The sequence below is a fragment of the Plectropomus leopardus genome, chromosome 19 (genome assembly GCF_026936395.1).
Source record: "Plectropomus leopardus strain MGB_pleo_1.0 chromosome 19, ASM2693639v1, whole genome shotgun sequence".
Lineage (NCBI taxonomy): Eukaryota > Metazoa > Chordata > Actinopteri > Perciformes > Serranidae > Plectropomus > Plectropomus leopardus.
In genome coordinates, this window is record NC_142194.1 from 9,295,977 (window position 1) to 9,316,918 (window position 20,942).

A 20,942-nucleotide genomic window follows, 5' to 3' on the forward strand; every position below is an offset into this window, starting at 1 on the left:
AATTTCGTTGTACCAGTACAATGACAATAAAGACTATTCTAAAAAAGACCCAGCTGTACGCTCCCTATGACTACACAACTGGATCACTTTTCTTGTGCTTGCGTTCAAACGCATTTGCAAGTATTCAAACCTTTGAAATCTGAGCAAATCAGTTTACTTTGTTTTTTAAACATGGGAAAAAAAGGCAATGAGCGAATTGGCAAGAACTGTTCCGCAAAGTGCAAGAAATTAGTAGCTTTGGTAAAATGTTTTCCAAAAGATATGGAAAAAATGCACTGAGAAACTATACTTACAATTATCGTAATTATATATTTAGCATTGTTTTTATTTAGAAATATTATTATTTTAAACGTCATTTCCTTGTTTTTTTTTCTTCGCTTTTTTAAACTTTTTTTCTACTAATTTTTTCTTCATTTTTTGTACTTTTTACGTTTTTCTTGCTAATTTTCCGGCCATTTCTTCTTAAGTTGCTCATTTTCCTTTGCCTGTGTTTTTGAAAGATATCAAGCCAATTTGCTCAGATTTCAAACGGTTAAAAAGCAGGTAGCAGCTATCTCAAAAAAGACGAACAGCAACAGAAAATGGGGAGACGATAAGGTACAGGTGAACCAAACATGGGTGGCATTATCACCGTCAGGTGGAGCTGAAACAGTCAGTCAGTTAATGGACTGAAACAATGCAATCAGTGTTTCAGCCTTATTTAAGCAGAAATAGTGAAAAAATTCCTGTGGATTTGCTGCCTTTCTTTGTCAGATATTTTAAACTGAAAACGTTTTGGACTTTCGAATGAACAAATGACATTTGTTTTGATGGCCATTTTTCTTTTTGGTATTTCAAATACTAAAAAAGGAATCATTAGATTAATCGATAATGAAAATAATCATCAGTTGCAGCCCTAAAGTAAAGGAATCTATCTGAAGCTAAGTAGAATAACAGGCACAGAGAAGCAGATAAGAGCATACTTGCAGTATCATCCTTTTGCTGCATGTATAACACAAAACAACTGCATGGGATTTGTGACCTATAACCGCATTGGATTCTTGATGTCTACCCTTGAAAATGATGTGCTAATCCCCAAATGTAACCTCTTGCATAACAGCGAGTCTCGGCAGGGATTTCAGCTGAAAGATGGACTCAGAGAGTGATTTGGAACAGAGCAAATGGACAGCACCATCATTGATTTAGTGCTCACGATGGCAAGGTGGCATGCCAGCCAAAAAATGCACTGTTCCCGCTTCATCAGTTACTGGCCACTTGAGGTGCCTTCAAGCTCGCATTTTCTATCCAAATCAATAAGAATTTCTACTACACAGATATATTTTTTTGAAGATGAGTTAGACCATGCCAGTGTGCAATATCATGCCAAAAAAATATAAAATAAACTGAAATTTTTCTTCACAATTTTGTTCTTGGCAGGATAAAGTTTTTCTCCAGTGCTTTTTACAATATTAGTTAAAAGTAAAAAAAAAAAAAAAAAGCCACTATATGGCACTTTATTTTAGATATATTAATGCAGATATAACTGAATAATCGCAGATTTATTTATATCACCACTGCAATTACATGAGCAAATTTGTTCAGATTCGGACCAAAATAAGATTAAATTAATATATAAGTTGCCTGTGTTACAATGGCTGCTTTTACACTGCCTGTTCAAGGCGGGAATATCACCCCGTTATGCCGCCTCGCTGTTCCGTACATAACGTTTGATCGTGGAAAGGGAGGACAGAGGTGTCTTGCCTCTGAGCCAGATCGCAGGTAACAACAGCGGCTAAACAAGATCTGTGTAAAATGTAAAGCCGGAGAGACATAAGTATGAAATGAAGTAAGCAAAGCTTTATTTAAATAGCACTTTTTCAAACATGCAGCTACAAAGCGCTTGCTGCGAATGCTTTTCTATCACACAGCACAGCAGGCGAACGAGGTTTATCAGTTGGAGGTGAGCTGTCTGCAGAGGTAAACGTCCTGCAATCAAGACTTTACTCAAGTACAAAAGCTTTAGCATTAAATTATAGAAAATAAAGTTTTCCTAAGCTTTTTTTCCCTTTCTCCATAGACATTATTGCCTTGCTTTTTAAAACAAATTTTCAAAATTTACTCATTTCTTGCAGTTTGTGGAACATTTCTCACTAATTCTCTTAGGGTTCAAAGGTTTTAATACTTGTGAAAGGTGTCTGAAAGCCACAAAAGAAAAGTGAAGTCGCTCCAGTTTTCAAAGGGTTAAGGTACCCCTTTTCGTGCAGAATGACCTATTAACATATATATTGTATTGGCGCATATAATTAGCAATGAATTAATTTGGTAATCACATTAATGCTGCGGCTGGCAAAAGTGGGCTAATTTTAATTACTTTATATGCTGCTACTTTATTAGTTAATTTACATTTTGTATTAATAGAGGTCTAGAAACTAAAACTGTCAAAGAAAGGTTGTGGAGTTAAATGTGTCGAAAATGTGATGAAGTAGAAGAATTAAGTATCATAAAATGGAAATGCTCACATAAAGTAGCTCATTGCACATTAGTACAGTACTTGTGTAAATTAGTACAGTACTTGTGTAAATGTACTTTGTAAAATTTCATTACTGGAAAAAGGGAATGTGACATTGATATTGGTTAAACAAATTGCTTTTCTCATGTTAAGCTGGTCCCAGGGTCTCACTATTGTACATTGTTTTTGCCAAAATTACACCTGTGCTTTTCACGCACTGACAAGTCAACATGTCAGAAAAAACACGAGTCAACTTACAGTCATGCTTTCTGTGATTTTAAGCTCACCTTTCTCTATTTGAACTGTCAAAGACCGTGTCATTACATAAACCCCACCCTTCAGCAGGTACTTCAGGATCAAAAAAATACTAATACACGTGGAGCACTTTAACCTGAACATCGCTCGGGCATTTTAATGGAATCAAGTTGACGGGGGATTGTACTGAGCCTAAACACAGGTGTGCCAAGTAGTTTAATCGCACAAAATTTTAAAAGTCAATACAGGAAATACATACAGTGAGTTTTCTATATGATTTCTACCTATTCCTTAAAGCTGCCCTAATCAGTATTTTGCTAATAACAATGGGTCAAATGAGTAAAATTAACTAATAGTTCCACCGCTAAGAAAATGACATATACAAAGACAGAAAATGTTATCCATGTCACCAGCCCTGTTAAATGAACTTTAACGTGGCTCGTATTTAACCTGCTGCTTTGTACAGACACACACACACACACACACACACACACACACACACGCTCTGAGTTTCCCCGCCTAGACAACAAAAGATGGGAGGAGAGAGAGCCGGAGAATCTAGTTCGCCTCATTAATCTTGTTAGTCCAATTAGGACACTGATACAGCCAAGGAGACGGATAACTTCACAAATCCTCACTCACACACACATTCACACACATACACACACACACAAACCCTCACTCACACACACACACACACACACACACACACACACACACACACACACAGGAAGCTGAGTGTGTGTGTCTGGGGATTTTAAAATGGACTTCAGAGGGAGGTTAGCGTTAAACACACATACAAGCTTAACTCTCTTGTGTTCGTCCCATCACCATACAAAGACACACTGACAGAATGAAAACACACACACACACACCATATGCAGCAGCACAGAGAAGCACTCAACCAAGCAGACAGGGCACTCAAAGCTTGCATTATATCAATACTGTGGAGCTAACCCCCTCCCACTCTCTGTCCATCTAGCTCGCTATCTGTGTCCAACCAGACAGCTCTCTCTGTCTCTCTCAGGAGCGTTTAGTCTCAGTGACAGCCTCCCACATCCATCTGTCAAATAACAAATTTCGGCTTGGAGAGAGCTCGACCGCGTTCACACAATAACATGTGTGTTTGCGTGTGTGTGCCCTTCTTTCTATCGTTCGGCAACTCCAGCGCCTGCACACACACGCTGACACTCAGGAGGCCCATGCTGAGTGAGACAGCATGAGAGTCATGCATCTTTAATGTAACATCACAGACGGCTAATAATGTAAGAGGAGCTGAGCTGTGTGGTGGAGGGGGAGATTCGGCAAAGCCCGCCCTCCACGAGGAGTGACGAGTCCAGCAGTCCAGTAGCATCAACTGGACGGGAGGAGAATTTGATTTAGGAGAATGGACATTCCCGATCAAATCATCCTGTCTGTGCAGTCGTCTTAGAGCTCACACACAGTCAAGGCGAGTGTGTGATATCCAGATGGACTGGCAGACGGCCTGTTGAGCAGCCGCTGCAGATCAGTCGACAGTGTTGGATCGCTCTAAATGAAAACACACTTCATGAAGACTCGAGCTGCAGGAAGAAGCCCTGTTTCGGGCAATGATCTGATTTCAATTGCAATAATTTTCATAATTTAACCCTTTGAAACCGGAGCAAATTGGCTTGATTTCTTTCAAAAATATGGGAAGAAGGCAATGTGCAATTTAACAGGAAATGGCCCGAATATTTGCAAGAAATTAGTAAAACATTAAAAGGAAAATCATCTGAAAATGATAAGAAAAAAATAATAATAGAAAAAAGAGAGAAAATTACCTTAAAAAAGTGCTCAAAAGAGTGAATTATGAATATAGTTCCCTGGATATTTTTAATAAAATCTAATCTACTCTTAATTTTCAACTCAATTTCTTGTCACTTTTTACTGTTTTTTTTTTGCAATTTGTTGCAAGTTGCTCATTGCTTTTTCTCCATGTTTGTCTGTGAATATTGTGTTACAAAAAAAAATCAACCCAATTTTCTTAGTTTCCAGTGGTTTAAATGCTTATGAAAGGCATCAACAAAACTGATAATGATCCAAGTTATTTTTCTGTGCACTCTACTTTCTTTACAATGAAAAAAAAAGATTCAGAGGTGACGTAGTCGACTGAAAAGCAATTCTGCTCCTCTGCTCTTTTCTAGTCACACACAAAGCTAATCTTTGGGCCTCATTTGTATGACTGCTTGCCTGTGTGCACGTGTGTGTGCGCACGTGCGTGTCTGCCCGTCTAGCAGTGATACTAGGCTGACACTTGGCTCCCTGGGAAGCCAAAGGAGCTGCCGCGAGCTCCATGGCCGGCTTCCCAGCAGCAGGGCGATTAAGCATCTTGTATAAAGTTGAACCTGGCAGCTACGCGGAGCTCTGTGGTGGCCCTCAGAGCGCGTCACGGCACTTCCGCCTCCTGTGCGAACCTGGCGTTGTCACCCAGGTGCTCTCTTAGGTTCCAGAATTTGGCAAAAATGGCTTTAACATGAATCTGTACTCGGTAATACCATCATTATCCAGCTGTTAACTTCAAAGTACAGAGTTCAGCATCCAACCCTAGAACTGGTATTCAACGTGGTATCAACCCTTTGGTACCTGGATCAACATCACTCTTCTTGTGCTGCGTTCAGACTCCTTTAACAAGCATTTAAACCTTTGCAATATAAAAATATTGGTTTGACTTTTTTCAAAAACATGGCAGAAAGACAATTGGGAACTTGGCATGAAATGCTCTTCAAAGTGCACTCAAACCTGTATAAATGTGAATTTCAATGTAAATATCAATATATATCTTGCACTCCAAACATTCTTGTATATACTTTAATTCCATGGTTCTGTTTCTTGCACTGTTACACTGTTACTTGTGTTACTTGTTTTGTTTTGCACTGTAAGACTCGTACTTTTTATATTTTATATTTTATATTTGTATCTTCTATTTTATCTGTTTTCTTTTTCTATATTTATGTTGCATCAACCCACCAGAACAAATTCCTCGTATTGTGTTAACCATACCTGGCAATAAATCTTTTTCTGATTCTGATTCTGATAAATGTGGAAAAGCTGACAAGAATATTACATCAGCTTAAAAAAACAAAAATTTAAAAAATAAATTAAAATGTAAAAAAGAGCGATAGTGAGGAAAAATCATTAAATATCCAGGGAAAATATCAGGAAAACTATTTCAATAATTATTATATTTATGTATTAAAATTTGGGTTACAGAAAAATATATATTTATTATTAGCATTTTTATTTTTGCACTTTTTTCCAGATCATTTCCTGTTTCTGTCTTTTACTTCTTTATCTTTTGTTAATTTCAGCTAATTTTCTTGTAACTTTTTACAAAGTTTTTGGGTCAATTCTTGTTTAGTTGCTCACTGCCTTCTTTGTGTGTTTTTGAAAGCATTTTTGCATGCATTAAATAAATGTGTGTTATGACTGTGCATTGTTGGGAATTTTCTGACACTGGTGCCGATACAATACATGAGTAATACCACAATAAATAAGTTTTTTTCCACATGACCCAACTCAAATAGTAGACTACATGTTAACTAAACACAAGCCATCTAAAGAACTTTCCTCAAATAACGCAGTGAGAATTAGCCAAATGTTTTTAACAGGCAGCTTGCTGATCAAAGGAAAAGCAAACCAGACTAAAAAATCTGTCCAGACATACAACACCAGCTTTCAGTCCATGGAAGTTTTAGTTTTACTTTGTACTGTCTGTCCGTACCAAAAAAACACAATACAGGGGTTCAACACACAACCCTCCTGGTGACAGTCGTCTTATAGACTTTAAAACCAATGCTTGCCAACACTTATTGTAGCTTTAACAGCTCTGTTAAGAATAGCTCGTGATTTAAAAATTGCGCTCTTTTGAGTCATGACTTTATCTGAAATTCTAATTTAACCCTCTAAAACCTGGAAGGACATCAGTTTTTGTTTGCTGCCTTCAGGCGCCTTTCACATCCATTTAAACCCAAAACCCAAGCAAACTGATTTCTTTTGAAAACATGCCTAAAAAAGCGAAGAGCAACTTGGCAAGAGATGTCCCACGGATTTCTAGAAATTAGGAAAAGGACCAAAAAACTGTTATGATAAAAGGGAGAAAGAGAGAGAGAGAGAGAGACACACACACACAGAAACTATATGAAGATATTAATAAAACCGGGAAAAATGTCCAGAAAACTATTATTAGTAGTAGTATAATTACTATTAACTATCTTTATTTGTTTTTGTTTATAGTTTTATACCTTTTTCGCTAACTTTTTTTCGCTAAGTTCTTGCTGCTCACAACTTGTAACTTCTTTCCATGTTTTTGAGAGAAATCAAGCCAATTTACTCAGGTTTCAAAGGGTTAACCCTATTTGCCAGTGGCAGAAATAAAAAACATCTAATTTCATTGAAAAATTTCATTCTCTTTTTTTGTGGATTTGCAAAAACAGACACACTCCTGGGGTCACGGAAGGAGAGAGAGAGGGGGCAAACAGTGTGCATTTCACCTGCTGTCCCAGAGCTCTCAAATATCCTCCCATTTCTTCCCTTTCACTGACAACATGCATTAAACACCCTCCAGCACACGCACACACACACACACACACACACACACACACACACACACACACACACACACACACCAAAGGTTGACCTGATTTGGCATCAGTGGGCAGAGCAGCATGCTTATCTTTGTGTGTGTATTGTCACGGTGGCAACAGTGCGTCTTAAATCCAGTCTGTCCTACTTAACCAGCAGGTCACTGAGGGATGGAGCCTATGATGTCATGCGACTCGCGCACTGAGGGAGTGGGCTCATGACAGTATGGCTGTGACCTCAATGATCAGAGTCATGTCTTAGCAGAGGATGGCGAGGTCAAGACAGTCTTATGTAGAGAATGTAAAGCGGATGTGAGAGGCGAAGCGTTACAAGCTGCGCCAATGGGATGAAGTGGTATACACTTCCTGTCTCATAAGCGGCGTGGTCTCTGACCCGCCTCGTTTTAAAGTGTTGTGAACGTCGTGTGGATGGATGAAAGCAGATTCAAAACAATACATCAGGGGTGTGCCATATCATATCTTTAACAGTAATGCCGGTATAATTGTTAATTTGATAAGAAAAAAATAAAATGAGTCATATTTCCATGTCACTGCTGTTTAAAAAAATAATATTTTTAATATTAATACTGATCATTATTATTACTATTATTAATATAGACCCTATAGATAGGATGCTTGATCAGAAAATACTGGACCTCAAACTCAAAAGGATAATTGTAACAAATAAAATAATTTAATCTCTGTAACCTACATCATAGCAGCCATTTGCCTGAACTGGAGAATCTAGCAAGTAATGTGCGAATAAAATAATCACTGGCAAATTTATTGTTGCATGAGTGTGGACGAGGGCTAACTGAAAAGATTTACAGATTATCACAGTGGTCTACAATGTGAGTCTAAGCCGTTTTCCCACTCTTATATAGTCGTTAAAGTTAACGGAAAAAACAAAATGGCATCATCCTCATTAGGTGATGCTCGAGTAGGGAAAAAAGTCAATAGGACGTTGCTGTCTGCCGCCATCTTGACAGAGCGCTTCAGGAGGCCTTCACCTCAGGTGTCCGTGTATGGCAGCTATACTCCCGTGAAAAGTTAAAACCCGTGTGCTGCCGCTCGCTCTTCGTTGGAATCCATGCTCCAACTGCATGCAGTTCACTTGGCTATTGAGACACGCCAATGCACGTTTCGCAAATCGACATATTTCGGGAATTAATGACCCTGATTAGCGTCGATGCATCAACCCAGCCATAGAGTAAACTCAGTCAGTGGCTCCTCTGGCAGCAGCACAGCATCTCTCTCTCCCTCGCCGTGTGTGTCGCCAGGTCATTTTGTCAAAGACTACTGTATTTATAAATCTGTGATGCTCATTTTAACTTAACTGCCTGTCAAAATAAATGCAGGTCAAGAGTTTCCCCACACCCTAATTTATTTATGCATTTTTACTTTACCCCATTCATTAATAATCGCCTAATTTGACTGCAAAAAATAGCTGTTTAAAAAAGCCAGAGCAAAAAAAAAAAACATCTAATTTCTGACAGCTACAAATCAAAAGAACTACGTGTCAATAAAAACAGGAACAATGCAGAGGCAACATCCCTCTAATATATCACTAACATAATAAATTCAGTAAATATAGAAGCTTTACACTGTTTGCTAACTTTTGACAAATCACTAAAAATATTTCATATAAAAAAGCAAATTTAGGCTAAATATATGCAATGACTACAAGAGTTAATTTAAAAATGTTGTACGTCTGCTCAAGTTTTTGCCTCACAAAGGCTTATTACTGAACTAAACATTAAAACTGTTTTGTTTTTTTTCCAAAGGGGGTGGTGACTGGTCTCTTATTTTAGTCCTTAAGTCATTAATCCTGGCTGCTGTAAGTGTGAGCATGTGAGTGTGAGTGTGTATGCCAAACAGCGGCTGGCTGACATCTGACGTGGCCCGTGTCCCTGTGAGGCCACGTTACACTGTGTGGTCACCATGTCACGTCTCCTGGCCGCCTCCAGCTTGATATATTTACATGTACACACGGCTTATGTCTACACCTCGTCTGCTGATCGCTCTCCTTCGTCACTATCCTCCTCTTCTCCGCAGCCTTAACCTTATTTCTCTCTCCCATCCTCTAATCTCCCTTTTTTTTTTAAAATTTCCACCTCCTCAGATTTCTCTCTCTGACTGTCTGTTTCCATGCCATTAAAAAAGATGAAAATGAAGACTTTTTACATCCTTTTAAAATGAACTGGGTACTATTCTACAGACTAAATTTAAAACCAGAAATTAAGTGGATCATGAAACTAGCCAATCTCAATTTAAAATTGCTAAAGGAAGTTTCAAAAACAAAAAAATAGCTGCATTCATTTAAAGGTATACTAATTGAGATTGACAGTTACTATTTGTTAAGATGCTTGCCAGCAAAAGCAAAGGTAAAGGCTAATCCCTGACTCTCTCGTTTTTTGGCACCATGTCTCTTGGATGCTGGCTGCTTACGATCTGGCACCTGGCCGCTACCTTTAAATAAAGCCCCAATCTCACCTGAGCTCTGTGGGGCTGCACGCTCATGAACGTCCTAAACGCAGGAAAACAAAAAATAAAGTCTCTGCAGAAAAATACACCACCACATACGTCTAGTTATTTTAGCCAGGGACATGAAATTTTCATACCGTACCACTCCTACTGATTACTATATTTTAATGCTGTAAATAATTGTAGCAATTATCAAAATTAGAGATGTTCAACGTTAGCCATTTAACCATTAGCCGACAATAAGTATTTTGACCAGTTAATACTTAGTAAAGCAGTTTAAAAATCCATCCATCCTTCTATTTTCATTTGCTTATCCGGGGCCAGGTCGCAGGGGCAACAGGCCAAGCAAAACACTTCAGACGTCACTTTCCCTGCTTTCCAGCTCCTCCTGGGGGACCCCGAGGCGTTCCCAGGCCAGACAAGACATATGATCCCTCCAGCGTGTTTTGGGTCTTCCCCAGAGCCTCCTACCAGTTGGACGTTCCCCAACATCTCTAACAGGAGGCCTCGTGCCCAAACCACCTCAACTTCATTCACACACAAAAAAATAAAAAATAAATAGAAAGTAGCGTCCCTAATGTGAAAACTGGTATATGCCTGATGTTCTTAAAAGTATTTCACCAGAATAAATAGAGTCCTCAAACAAACTGAGCCGAAAAACGCAAATATTTTGAAATTGGTGCTACATGACCAAAGAATATGGAGAAAAAGGACAAAACCTACAACTACCAGTTTATTACGCGCCCGATCAGACCAATAAATGCTCCTGCTAGTGGGTGACAACAATTGTGGTTGAAAGCTGGCTGAAATTCAGCGACGTATCCCTTTAAAGGAAGACCACAATATTATATATCCTTGTTAGTTTTTTCTACAGGTTTGGTCATACTACCACATTTCACTCGTTGGTTGCGTTGTGGGCAGATGGGATCTACATACATACACATGCAATCTGTGCCAGCATCCAAATGTAACGCTTTTATAATAAAACAGCTTATTAAGAAGTCAAAAGTTAAATGAACAACATTGCAGTCATCCTTTTCATCGCTCTGCCACTGCTGCTATACCATGGTAACCACAGGAATGCACAGACATGGTTTTGTTTACAGTGGTACGCGGCTCACCTCAATATAAAAGGCAACACAGGGCAATTTTATTTATATAACACATTTCACTACAAGTAAACTCAATGTGTTCCAAATGCAGGTACAGAAAACACTACAGTATGAGGCAGCAGGTTTGCATCAATATGATTATGCAAACCTGCTGCCTTACATAAGTGATACTAAACTTTTAGCCCGTGGGCCAAATCTGGCCCCTGATGGGTGAAAAATAAGGTGCCAGAGAGCACAGCATCAAAATACAGCTTGTTGATCAAAAAGTACCAGAGGAGGATCCCCCACACCCCTGACAGAGGTCCTAGTTAAGCCCCTAATGACAGAGAATCCTAGAAATGTGCTAAAATCCTAGAAATTTCTTAAAATTTAAGACATCTCCTAAAAACCCTTGGGATGTGCTAAAATCCTAGAAACTTTCTAAAACATCCCAAAATGCTAGAAATGTCTTGAAATCCTAGAAATGTCCATAAATTCTTAAAAAGGTCCTAAAAGGTCCTAGAAACATACTAGAATCTTACAAATGTCCTTTAATCCGAGAAACATCCTTGAATCTTCTAAATGTCCTAAAATACTAGAAATGTCCTAAAACAAAGAAATGTCCAAAAATCTCAGAAACATCCTAAAACGTCCTTAATACTAGAAATGTCCTACAATCCTTGAAACATCCTAAAATCTGACAAATGTCCTTTAATCCTAGAAACATCCTAGAATCTTCTAAATGTCCTAAAATACTAGAAACATCCTAAAACAAAGAAATATCCTAAAATCTCAGAAACATCCTCGACCCTAGAAATTACATAAAATTCTAGAAACGTCCTAAAACGTCCTAAAATCCTAGAAATGTCCTGAAATCTTAGAAACATCCTAAAAATTTCCTGAAATCTTAGAAACATCCGAAAATCTAAAAATCCTAGAAATGTCCTCAAATTCTTGAAACGACCTAAAATTTCAAAAACGTCTTTAAGCCTTACAAACTTTAAGAAATAAAATTTAAGAAACGTCTTAAAATCTGAAAAATGTCCTAAAATCTGAGAAACATCCTGAAATCCTACAAATGTCATGAAATCCTAGAAATGTCCTGAAATCCTATATACATGTATGGGGCTGCTGTGTCCCCCTGTCCCCCTGGCTTTCTGTCATTTTGTCAAAGTGGCCCAAGTAAAGCAAGCCCAGTATCCCTGACTCACATAACAAAAAGCTCTGAACTGCAACAAGAAAGTTGTGTTGTTGAGTCAACATTTACCCAAGAAGAAGCTCTACACTGCATGGATGATAATAGTGAATATTTTGGGTTTGCAGCTGTGACTTTGACCTTGAAATTAAAACTTTTTACACCCATAATAACCGACATGTTAAACCTGTCCCGGTAAAAATTGCTGTAACGGCTAGCTGCAAACACAATCTCCACATTTATGCTGGTGAGTAAAATGAAATAACCCTTAAAGACTGAACATGCAGCACAAAGAAAGCTTTTAAGTGACTCTACTTTTGAAGGCCTTGAATTTAAATTATTCTGAATGTCAGAGAACCACCACAGCACTCTTCTACTTTGTTTTTCTCTCTTCTTACCCCCCCAACTACCCATCCCTCTCTCTGGTGTTTCTGTGGGTGAGAGGCTGTCGCCAAGGGGACGGGGCTGTCGTTGTCGCCATGGGGATGGGCTCCGCAGAGCATCTCAATTACTGAGTGGGACAATTAATAAGCATCAAAGCCTGGTTAATATTTCACCGGCGGCACAGAGCAGCAGCCTGGCCCACAGCGCTCGGGTCCACGGGAGATGTATCACGGAGAGGTGGTGGAAGACAAAAGAGGACAGGAAGCAGACAGGATGGGAATCACAGCGCCGAGACGAGCGGGATGATGAGATGAGCGAGGCAGCAGAGAGGAGGAGGAAGTGAGAAAGACGGAGCCGAGGTACGGCAGGGAGGCAGGAAGTGGGTGCCATTTAATGCTAGTTTGTGCCATCATATTTAAGAATTGTATCATGAATTTGAATCATTTAAATTTTAATCAGTGATACTGATAATCCTGTCAGTGGCTCTGAGGCTGCACTAAGCTCAACATACAAAGTTTACCATTATCCCCATTAAACATGTTAGCATGCTAACACGTGTTCATTAAAGGTGGAGCTAGTATCACTGCAGTCTGCTGATTAGGGATGGGGATCGTTAACAAATATTTACTTTGAAAAATCTTGGCATCAGTAGTTTTAATTATGTATCATAAGATGATTAGAACTAATGATAGGACATAATTTCATCTCTATTGTCTCTGTATTTAGCTGGGAAAACAAATTTCTCACACAAACAACTGTATTATTCAAGTTTCTCCCCAAAAACTAAATTTTCTTTTTCTTGATGTTACATTTAAACACATCGTGATGATGATTTATTTACCTTTGCAACCTCCTTTACGTAGCCAACAAGCTCTTATCCTGATGATTGCAACTCAGGTTTCAACACATTTTTAACTGATGGGACTTGCTACAAGGTTTGGGTGTGCTTACCGCTGCTGCTCTGAGTGGATGATGATGAAGACCGGGCCGGCTGTGCTGCAGCAACAGCAGCTGACAGAGCTGAAGGAGTTTTTTCTCCCCGAAAACAGTCGAAGGTCTTGCATTTAGGTTTAATTTGATGTACAATCAATGTATGTGGACCAGTGATTTGATTTAAGTGACGAGGATCTACTCAAGATGTCATGTTACTTTATAGGACTCACAGGACTTGATAGCAGTATCAGTAACCTCAAACGTTAATGATTTTCAGGTTTTGAAAAAGCAAAAACAGGTCCTCAATAGAACCCAGCTTTGATCCCAATTCCTATAGTTGATTGGTGGATCGAGGACTATCACTCTTGCTCAGGGCTGAGTTGTGGCTGGTTTCAAAGCTAATTAAAACCACTGTGCAATTTGTGGCAAGTTTTTTTTTATACATTAGTAAACTATAACTATAAAATGCAAGGGTGTTTTGCAGCCTCTACTAGCAACTGTAGACTGAGAAAAATCTAATTTAATTCACTGGGCTGACTGACGGCAACTTTAAAGAAAAAGTCAGAAAAAGGAGAAAAAAAAGCTTCCAAAGTCTTATTATTTTTAAGACTTTTGAAAGGTAGATTTAAGACATTTTAATGTCAATTAAGGCCTTATTGTTAGATTTATGAATGTAATGCCCTTTAAGACTTTTTAAGGATCTGCAGAAATCCTGTTTAATAGAAAAAAGGGGGCTCTCTATTTCTGAATGAAAGTCAAACCTTAAGGATTTCTAAAAAAAAACCAAAATACCATTATACCTTTGTACCAATCTGAGCTTATGACGCAAATGACAAAAACTCAATTGATCGAACTCAGACAGCACTTTAACGACTATATTAATCTTCCCACTGTTTCTTTGTTGAGCCTGAGCAGTAAATGAAGGTGGGAGCACCGGGAGGCGGCAGATGAAAGAGGAGTGTAAGGTACACAAGCGAGGCAGGAAGGAGGGAGATGATGAGTAAATGGAGGCTGGAGGGGGGTGAGGAAGATGAGAGGGGAATCGCTGCTGGAGACGGGAGGATGAGGGAGACATGGGAGGCACAAAGTGGTGAGTAATGGAGTAATGAAGGGAGGAGGACGGAGGGGAAGTGGGAGGGACTGTGTTGCTGTGAGGCAGATGTATTGACAAGCCGGCAGCCTGATCAATGGGATGTGGTCAATCAACAGAGTGATCCATATGCTCTGACCTTACTCTGGATAGCTGAGGGACGAGGTGTGTGTCGGTCTATTTATATGCCAACGTATACTGATACAATGACAGATTACATAACTCAAACCCCCCCTAGCAAACCATACTGTCTTGTAACAGCAACTCATATATACATTAACAAAGCTTAAAAACATTTAAAAGCACTGCAAAATGAAAACAAGCTCCCTTAAACTTCAAATATGAGGTTGGAAATTCACCACAATGAACATTTTGTTGCCTCTTTTTTTACATTATGTCACGGTCACATGTTAATCCAGCTGAGAGCAGAGTCTGTATTAAAAACTCTGGCATTAAAGACTTTTCAAAACAGCATTACCACGCTTCAGATGTGCACACATTTAAAACAAGTTTGTCTCCGACAGTTGATTTGCATTGTGTTCATGCATAAATTGACGACAAAGGCTGCCGCAGAGGTAGAAAATTATTGTAATAATGAAAAAACGCTTCAGAAAATGGTTGAAAAGTAACAGAAAGTGCAAGTTTTTTTTATGTTTACGAGCTTAAAGCAACACATGCAGCCCTAAGCTCCCACAATTCTTGTCCTTCATCGTCCATCTAACGCACAGCAAGATAAAACAAAGCGTAGAAGTGGAACAAGATCACATGTTAACACTGGAGACAAAACTTGCAGACCCCAAACAAACAGCTCTTTATCCCCTATACATACAGATCCATATGTGGCGGTCCAACGCAAATTAAATAACTAACGAGAAACTGTAACAAATGAAAGGCACTTCAGTCTCTCCCACCGCTAAGCCACAGTGTGTGTGTGCATCTCTCAACATACAGAGAGAGGAAACTCGAAGACGCTATATCAGGTTGTGCTGAAGTCTCACAACATCTACATTGTTTGTTTGCTTTATAAATGTAACTCCACAGGTGGAAAACAAGGGCATCTCGTGTTTGTTTCAGTCCAAAGAAGCAGGAGGAATGTGAGGAATTGAGGAAGGACGACTACAGGCTGGACTTGATGTCCAAATCAGATCTAATGCAAGTTCAAACAGCTCCCGTGTTACAGAATGAGGAGGGCAAAGCAGCAGAATCCCATAAAAACTGACTGAACTATGTACACTGAAAGAAATCCAATAAGTTTCAGCTGGTTGCATTCTGCAATCTTCACTGCTAGATACCACTAAATCTTACACACTGCTCCTATAAATCGATTAACCAAAAAAATGATCAATAGATTAACTGACAATAAATGTAATATATAATTTAGTTGCAGCTTGCTGGGCAACCAGCCAGCGTCTCAGCACGGAGACACACATAATTTGACAACAGTTAACTAACACACAATGCTGCTCTGCCAAAGAAATTCAATGAAGTTGGTGGTGATGATGACAGCTGTAGGGACTCCAAATTCATCACTGAAGAGACATCCGACAAGGTAAGGTGAGCACGTTTATGAATGGACAGCCAAAACAACTGAGAAAGTGGGCGTCTGTGGCTCAAGGTAGAGAGGACTGTCCACTCCTCTGAAAAATCAGCGTTTCAATCCCTCTCCTCAGTGTGATACACTGCCTGTTCAAGGCAGGAATTTAACGATGTAAGGCATAATCACGGAAAGAGGGGGACAGAGTGGTCTCCACTTAGAGCCACCATGAAAGGTACAACAGTGCAGAAACAGTGTCTGTATAAACAGGACCATGGGCAAGACAGGTGTGATGTTTGGATGGTGTGTTATGTGTGCCACCCACCACGGGAGATTTAAAAACCAGCTGTTACCATTTTGCTGTTAACTCAAAGAAGGACAGCGGGCGTAAATGTCCACAAGTAGGGAAAACAATCTGAGCAGAGGACAAGATCAGCCTCCATATAACAGGCACTTGTAAAGCGCTGCCGACGCATATGTTATATATTACACCCATCCTGCCCCTTTTGGTTCCACGATGCCGGCATGCTTTCTAGAATCACAGACTGGAGCGGCATGATGCCGCCGTCGTTTGGTTCTGTGTAAACATGCAGAGGGACATAGCAGCACCCATTTTGGTGTACTGAATCCAAAATTAGTGGGTCAGTGTGTGCAAATGGCTAATTTGACATTAATATTCCATGATTGTGACAATAATGTATAATATACAATATATTGTAATTTATTGCCTTTTTTCACAATATAAATTGTGTGTTTTCTGCTTTAAAAAGTAATGTTACAAACGTAGGAATCTAACAAGTACACTACTTGCTCATCTTATAAGTGTTTACGTCTCCAGTCTGATCTCCAGCGCACAGCTGATAGCTATATAGTTTGTTTACATGAAGTAACAGAGGTGCATATTTAATGGATTCAGTGTGGACAGAGAGAGCTCTGGTGTTACACAATGCTACATGATAGTTAGACGCTCGTTTTCTGTTGTCGATATATTCCACTCAGGAGCAACTGCTGAATCATGTGTGACACCTGGTAAAATTCAGTAAGCCAGTTCAATCCTGTGTTTGGCTTAATATCAAGCTGGTTTGAATATTTTCCCACCAGCCCAACCTTTCTGAGCCAAGTTAGTGCAAGGAAGCTCTTGGTGAGAAATGCATGTAAATGAATGAATTTTGTGAAGCAACAAATGAAATGAAAAATGAAAAATGAAAGTCTTTTTCCTCGATGAATATGTTTACAATAACCTGGTTTTGGTTGAACTCACAAAATAATGTGGCAAAAACATACTACATGCCCATTCTACTGTACACGGTGCCTTTTCTGCCCTTTAAGTCATCACAAGCACCACACAGCATGAAATATGCAGTGCAAACAATGCACGGTTGTTGCAAAGATTGCATGTTTTGTAAACTGTGGGCCTTGTTCATTTCAGTGCCTGGGGTCTGTTATTCACCTACATGCAAACCTGTGACTTCCAGGACCCTGAGGACTTCTGCCCCAGTGCTCTGTAGGTAATCAAGACACACAGAAACACATTGAACACATACCCAGTCTTCATAGTGCCTGGTCCCGTTCTGCAGCAGGTCCTCCAGCTGGATGGTGCAGTTGGCCACAAAGTCATCATATCCGATGGGTGCATCATGGAAAACCGACAGCTCCAGACTCCTTCCCTCTCGGACCTCAGTGCAGAACTCCTGGTGCCAGGCGGGGCTGTTAGTCTTGGTCCTGGTGGCGGTCTGGCCGAGTCGGGTCTGGTCCAGATTGAGAGCCAGGTAAGGGTCCAGCAGGAAGGAGCCACTCTTGCCAACAGCGTGACGCAGAGCCCATGGTGTGGGCTTCAGGTCCACTGCTTCACACACTCGCACCTTCAACAGGCCACTGAACACAGGCATGGCTGCTGGGGCGTGTGTGGAAATGGATGAGTGTGTGTGCGTGTATGTGTGTGTGTGTTTAGGCTAGTCTGCCTGTTCCTGCTCCTGTACACAGAGTGTTTCCTTCCAATGAGCGGGGTCACTGCACAGTCCTGCTACATCCCATAATGCCGCTGGCTCCTTGGACTCTCAGTCTTGTACAGCCATATCTGAACACTGTGTTATCCACACAAACACACACACGCTTACTGTACAACTAACGGGCTGAAAAATGCAATAACAACGCAGACTCACACCCTTCAGAGGTCGCTTGCTGAGCTCTCTCCCACCCGAGCGGCTGTTTGTTTACGGTCGGTCCCGTGCGCCACACCAGATTTCGGCGGAAACAGGCCGAGATATAAAACGGCAGCGAGGGGGAATGCGGGTTACCGAGCTCCGGCTGGGTTCATGTGAAGCCCCGGAGCCTCCCCACGGTCCCTTGTGTGTGTCTCTCCCGGGTCAGGGTGGGAGAGAGCGCGAGCAGCCGCGCCTAGCCATCCGGGATTGGTGCTCCGTTTCCAGCCCCTCGCTCTCTTCTCTTCTCCGGGATAATCTCCTTGCTTCGACCTCACGGTACCGCGATATTTGCGCGTGCTCTCGGAAAGCTATGCCCCCTCAATGCAGTCTTTTTCGGGCTCACGAGCACCCCTACCACATCACGGTGCTCCGCTCCCGTTCGGTTTTTTTTTTCTCCTCCTTGCGCGCGCCCCCCCCGTTTCCCGTCCTCGCTCTCTCTCTCGCTCTCTCCTGAATCTGTGAGTGAGCGCGAGCTGCAGGAAATGCGCAAAACGCGTCACCCGCGCTGCCGGGCTGTTGCGCCGGATGAGAGGAAAGAGAGAGAGACTGTGCGCGTGTGTGCGCGTGCAGATAGAAGAGGTGTTTTTTGTGGAGCGCAAGAGACGAAGAGGGGGATGGAAATCACCCGCAGGCATAGTGTGTGTGTGTGTGTGTGTGTGTGTGTCACGGCCAGACAGCCAATAGAGCCAGTCAATCAGTCAGTCCTTATGCATGGTCACAGAGAGCCCAAACAAGCCAAACACACAAATACACAAAGAAGAAGAGAGTCTGCAGAGACATACAATAACACTTAATAAAGACACTGTCTCCATACCTACAGTCACACCTACAGCTCCTGTGACAGTGGTACTTAACTTAAATCTGGCCACAGATAGGGTGCCCAGTGGCCCCCCAACCATTTTCTAATTCACAATAAAAATAAAGTCATTCATACTGGGAATTGTTTTTGTTCTTTTAGAATGCATGAGTTTAGGCAGAATGCATAAAACCGCGACAAGATAGTTTGTTTATCAAAAAAAGTGCCATTGGAGGATCCCCCGCATCCCCAAAAGAGGTCCTGGCTAAGCCCTAATGCCCTAAAATTCCCAAAACGTCCTTCATTCCTAGAAATGTCCTAAAATACCAGAAATATACTAAAATCCTGGAAACGTCCTAAAATATGAGAAATGTCTTGAAATCCAAAAACGTCCTAAAATCCTAGAAGAACATCCTTAAATCCTAGCAATATCCTAATATCCTAAAAATATCCTAAAATCTGAGAAAAGTCTTAGAATCCTAAAAAAACATTAACTTACCATAAAAATACAATACCGCAGTGCTGCAGTAATGCTGATATCACTGACTATTACTGTACTCTGCTTTATCTAATTGCATCATATTTTTTAACCTGTACTTGTACGTTTAAACGTAAGCATGTAGTATTTGCATGTGTACATCTGTTTTGATTTTTATGTTAACATTTTTTGTGGACTGCGGTAGGAGTAGCTGTTGCACTTTTTAAAAAATGTTCTTATTTTAAAGAATGTAATGATTTTTGAGTTTGATGTTTTTATTGAAAAAGTTAAGGATTTTTATACCTCACACAAAGTGATATGCATTACAAGACTGTGCAAAAAAACCCTACAAAACTAAATCAACCTAAATAAAACTATGTTAAACTTGAAATTGTTATCCAATTTAAATTTACTGTTTCAGGTGTTATTTCCCTACAAGTTTGGATTTTTTTTGTCGGCCGTATGTGAAGTGCTTTCTACCTATCATTATTTCTATTATTATTATTAAAGTATATCCACCATTTACTACACTGTACACTATATATATACACATATATATATATATATATGAGCCTATGGATTTTTGTTCAGTGTCACAGGACTCTTGTAAACATACATATGACAAATCCATGGCAGTCATCCCCCTGATCCTCTGCTTGTTTTGTTATTTTGTCGATTGATTGGTCACAGTCACAATGAGTGACAAGTGGGTCGCCATAGCAACTGTCACTCTCCAACATAGACTATCCTCAGATGTTTCACCCACACAAAAACCCAGAAGTGCATGGAGGTTTGTTATTGTGACGACAACACCAAAATTAAAGGGAAGCTCAAAGGGTTTTGTGCAGGAGACAAAAACATCTGCAGCAGTCTGAATTATTAATTATCTTACATCTCTTTAAAGCCTGTGTTATACTTATATGCCCACGTGCCCTCTGACTTGTACACAAAAAAAAAAATCAAAGTCTGAAGGAAACGGTTGTTTACATTGGACATCGTGATTGGGGCCTTACCTGTGCAGCACCGGGCCAGCTGCGCCACCTGCTGGCTCGCGGGGTGTATTGCTGAGACGATGACGCTTCCAGGACGTGACGTCACTGGACGCTGCGTTCAGGTGCTCCTCGTAGATTTAAGTTTCGTCGGTGATCCAGCTCATCTCTGTGACACAAAGGAGCCCATCTGTGTGTCCTGCAGCAAAAACATAAATGAAAAATACCACAAAATTAAAGGCTTTTTGTTTTTTATCTCCTGAGTCACAGCTACAGTTGTTATTTGACTTTACTTTGAACTTTAAACTCAACTTAGCGATCCTGTAACATCAAATTACTCTATTTATCAACCTATGAATTTTGAATGATTTTTGAACTGTGAGTGACTCATGAACTCTTGTAAATGATTTATTATTATGC

General features: G+C 40.2%; 1 protein-coding gene across 1 annotated transcript in view; it reads right to left on the reverse strand.

Moving 5' to 3' along the window:
- The window catches only part of prkcea (protein kinase C, epsilon a), a 45,622-nt gene extending 26,823 nt beyond the window's left edge, over positions 1-18,799 (reverse strand). Inside the window, exon 1 of the mRNA XM_088069706.1 lies at positions 17,600-18,799. Coding sequence (XP_087925832.1) covers positions 17,600-17,944 — 345 coding nt within the window. The 5' untranslated portion in view covers positions 17,945-18,799. The remainder of the gene's footprint in view (positions 1-17,599) is intronic.
- Positions 18,800-20,942: the final 2,143 nt, after the last annotated feature.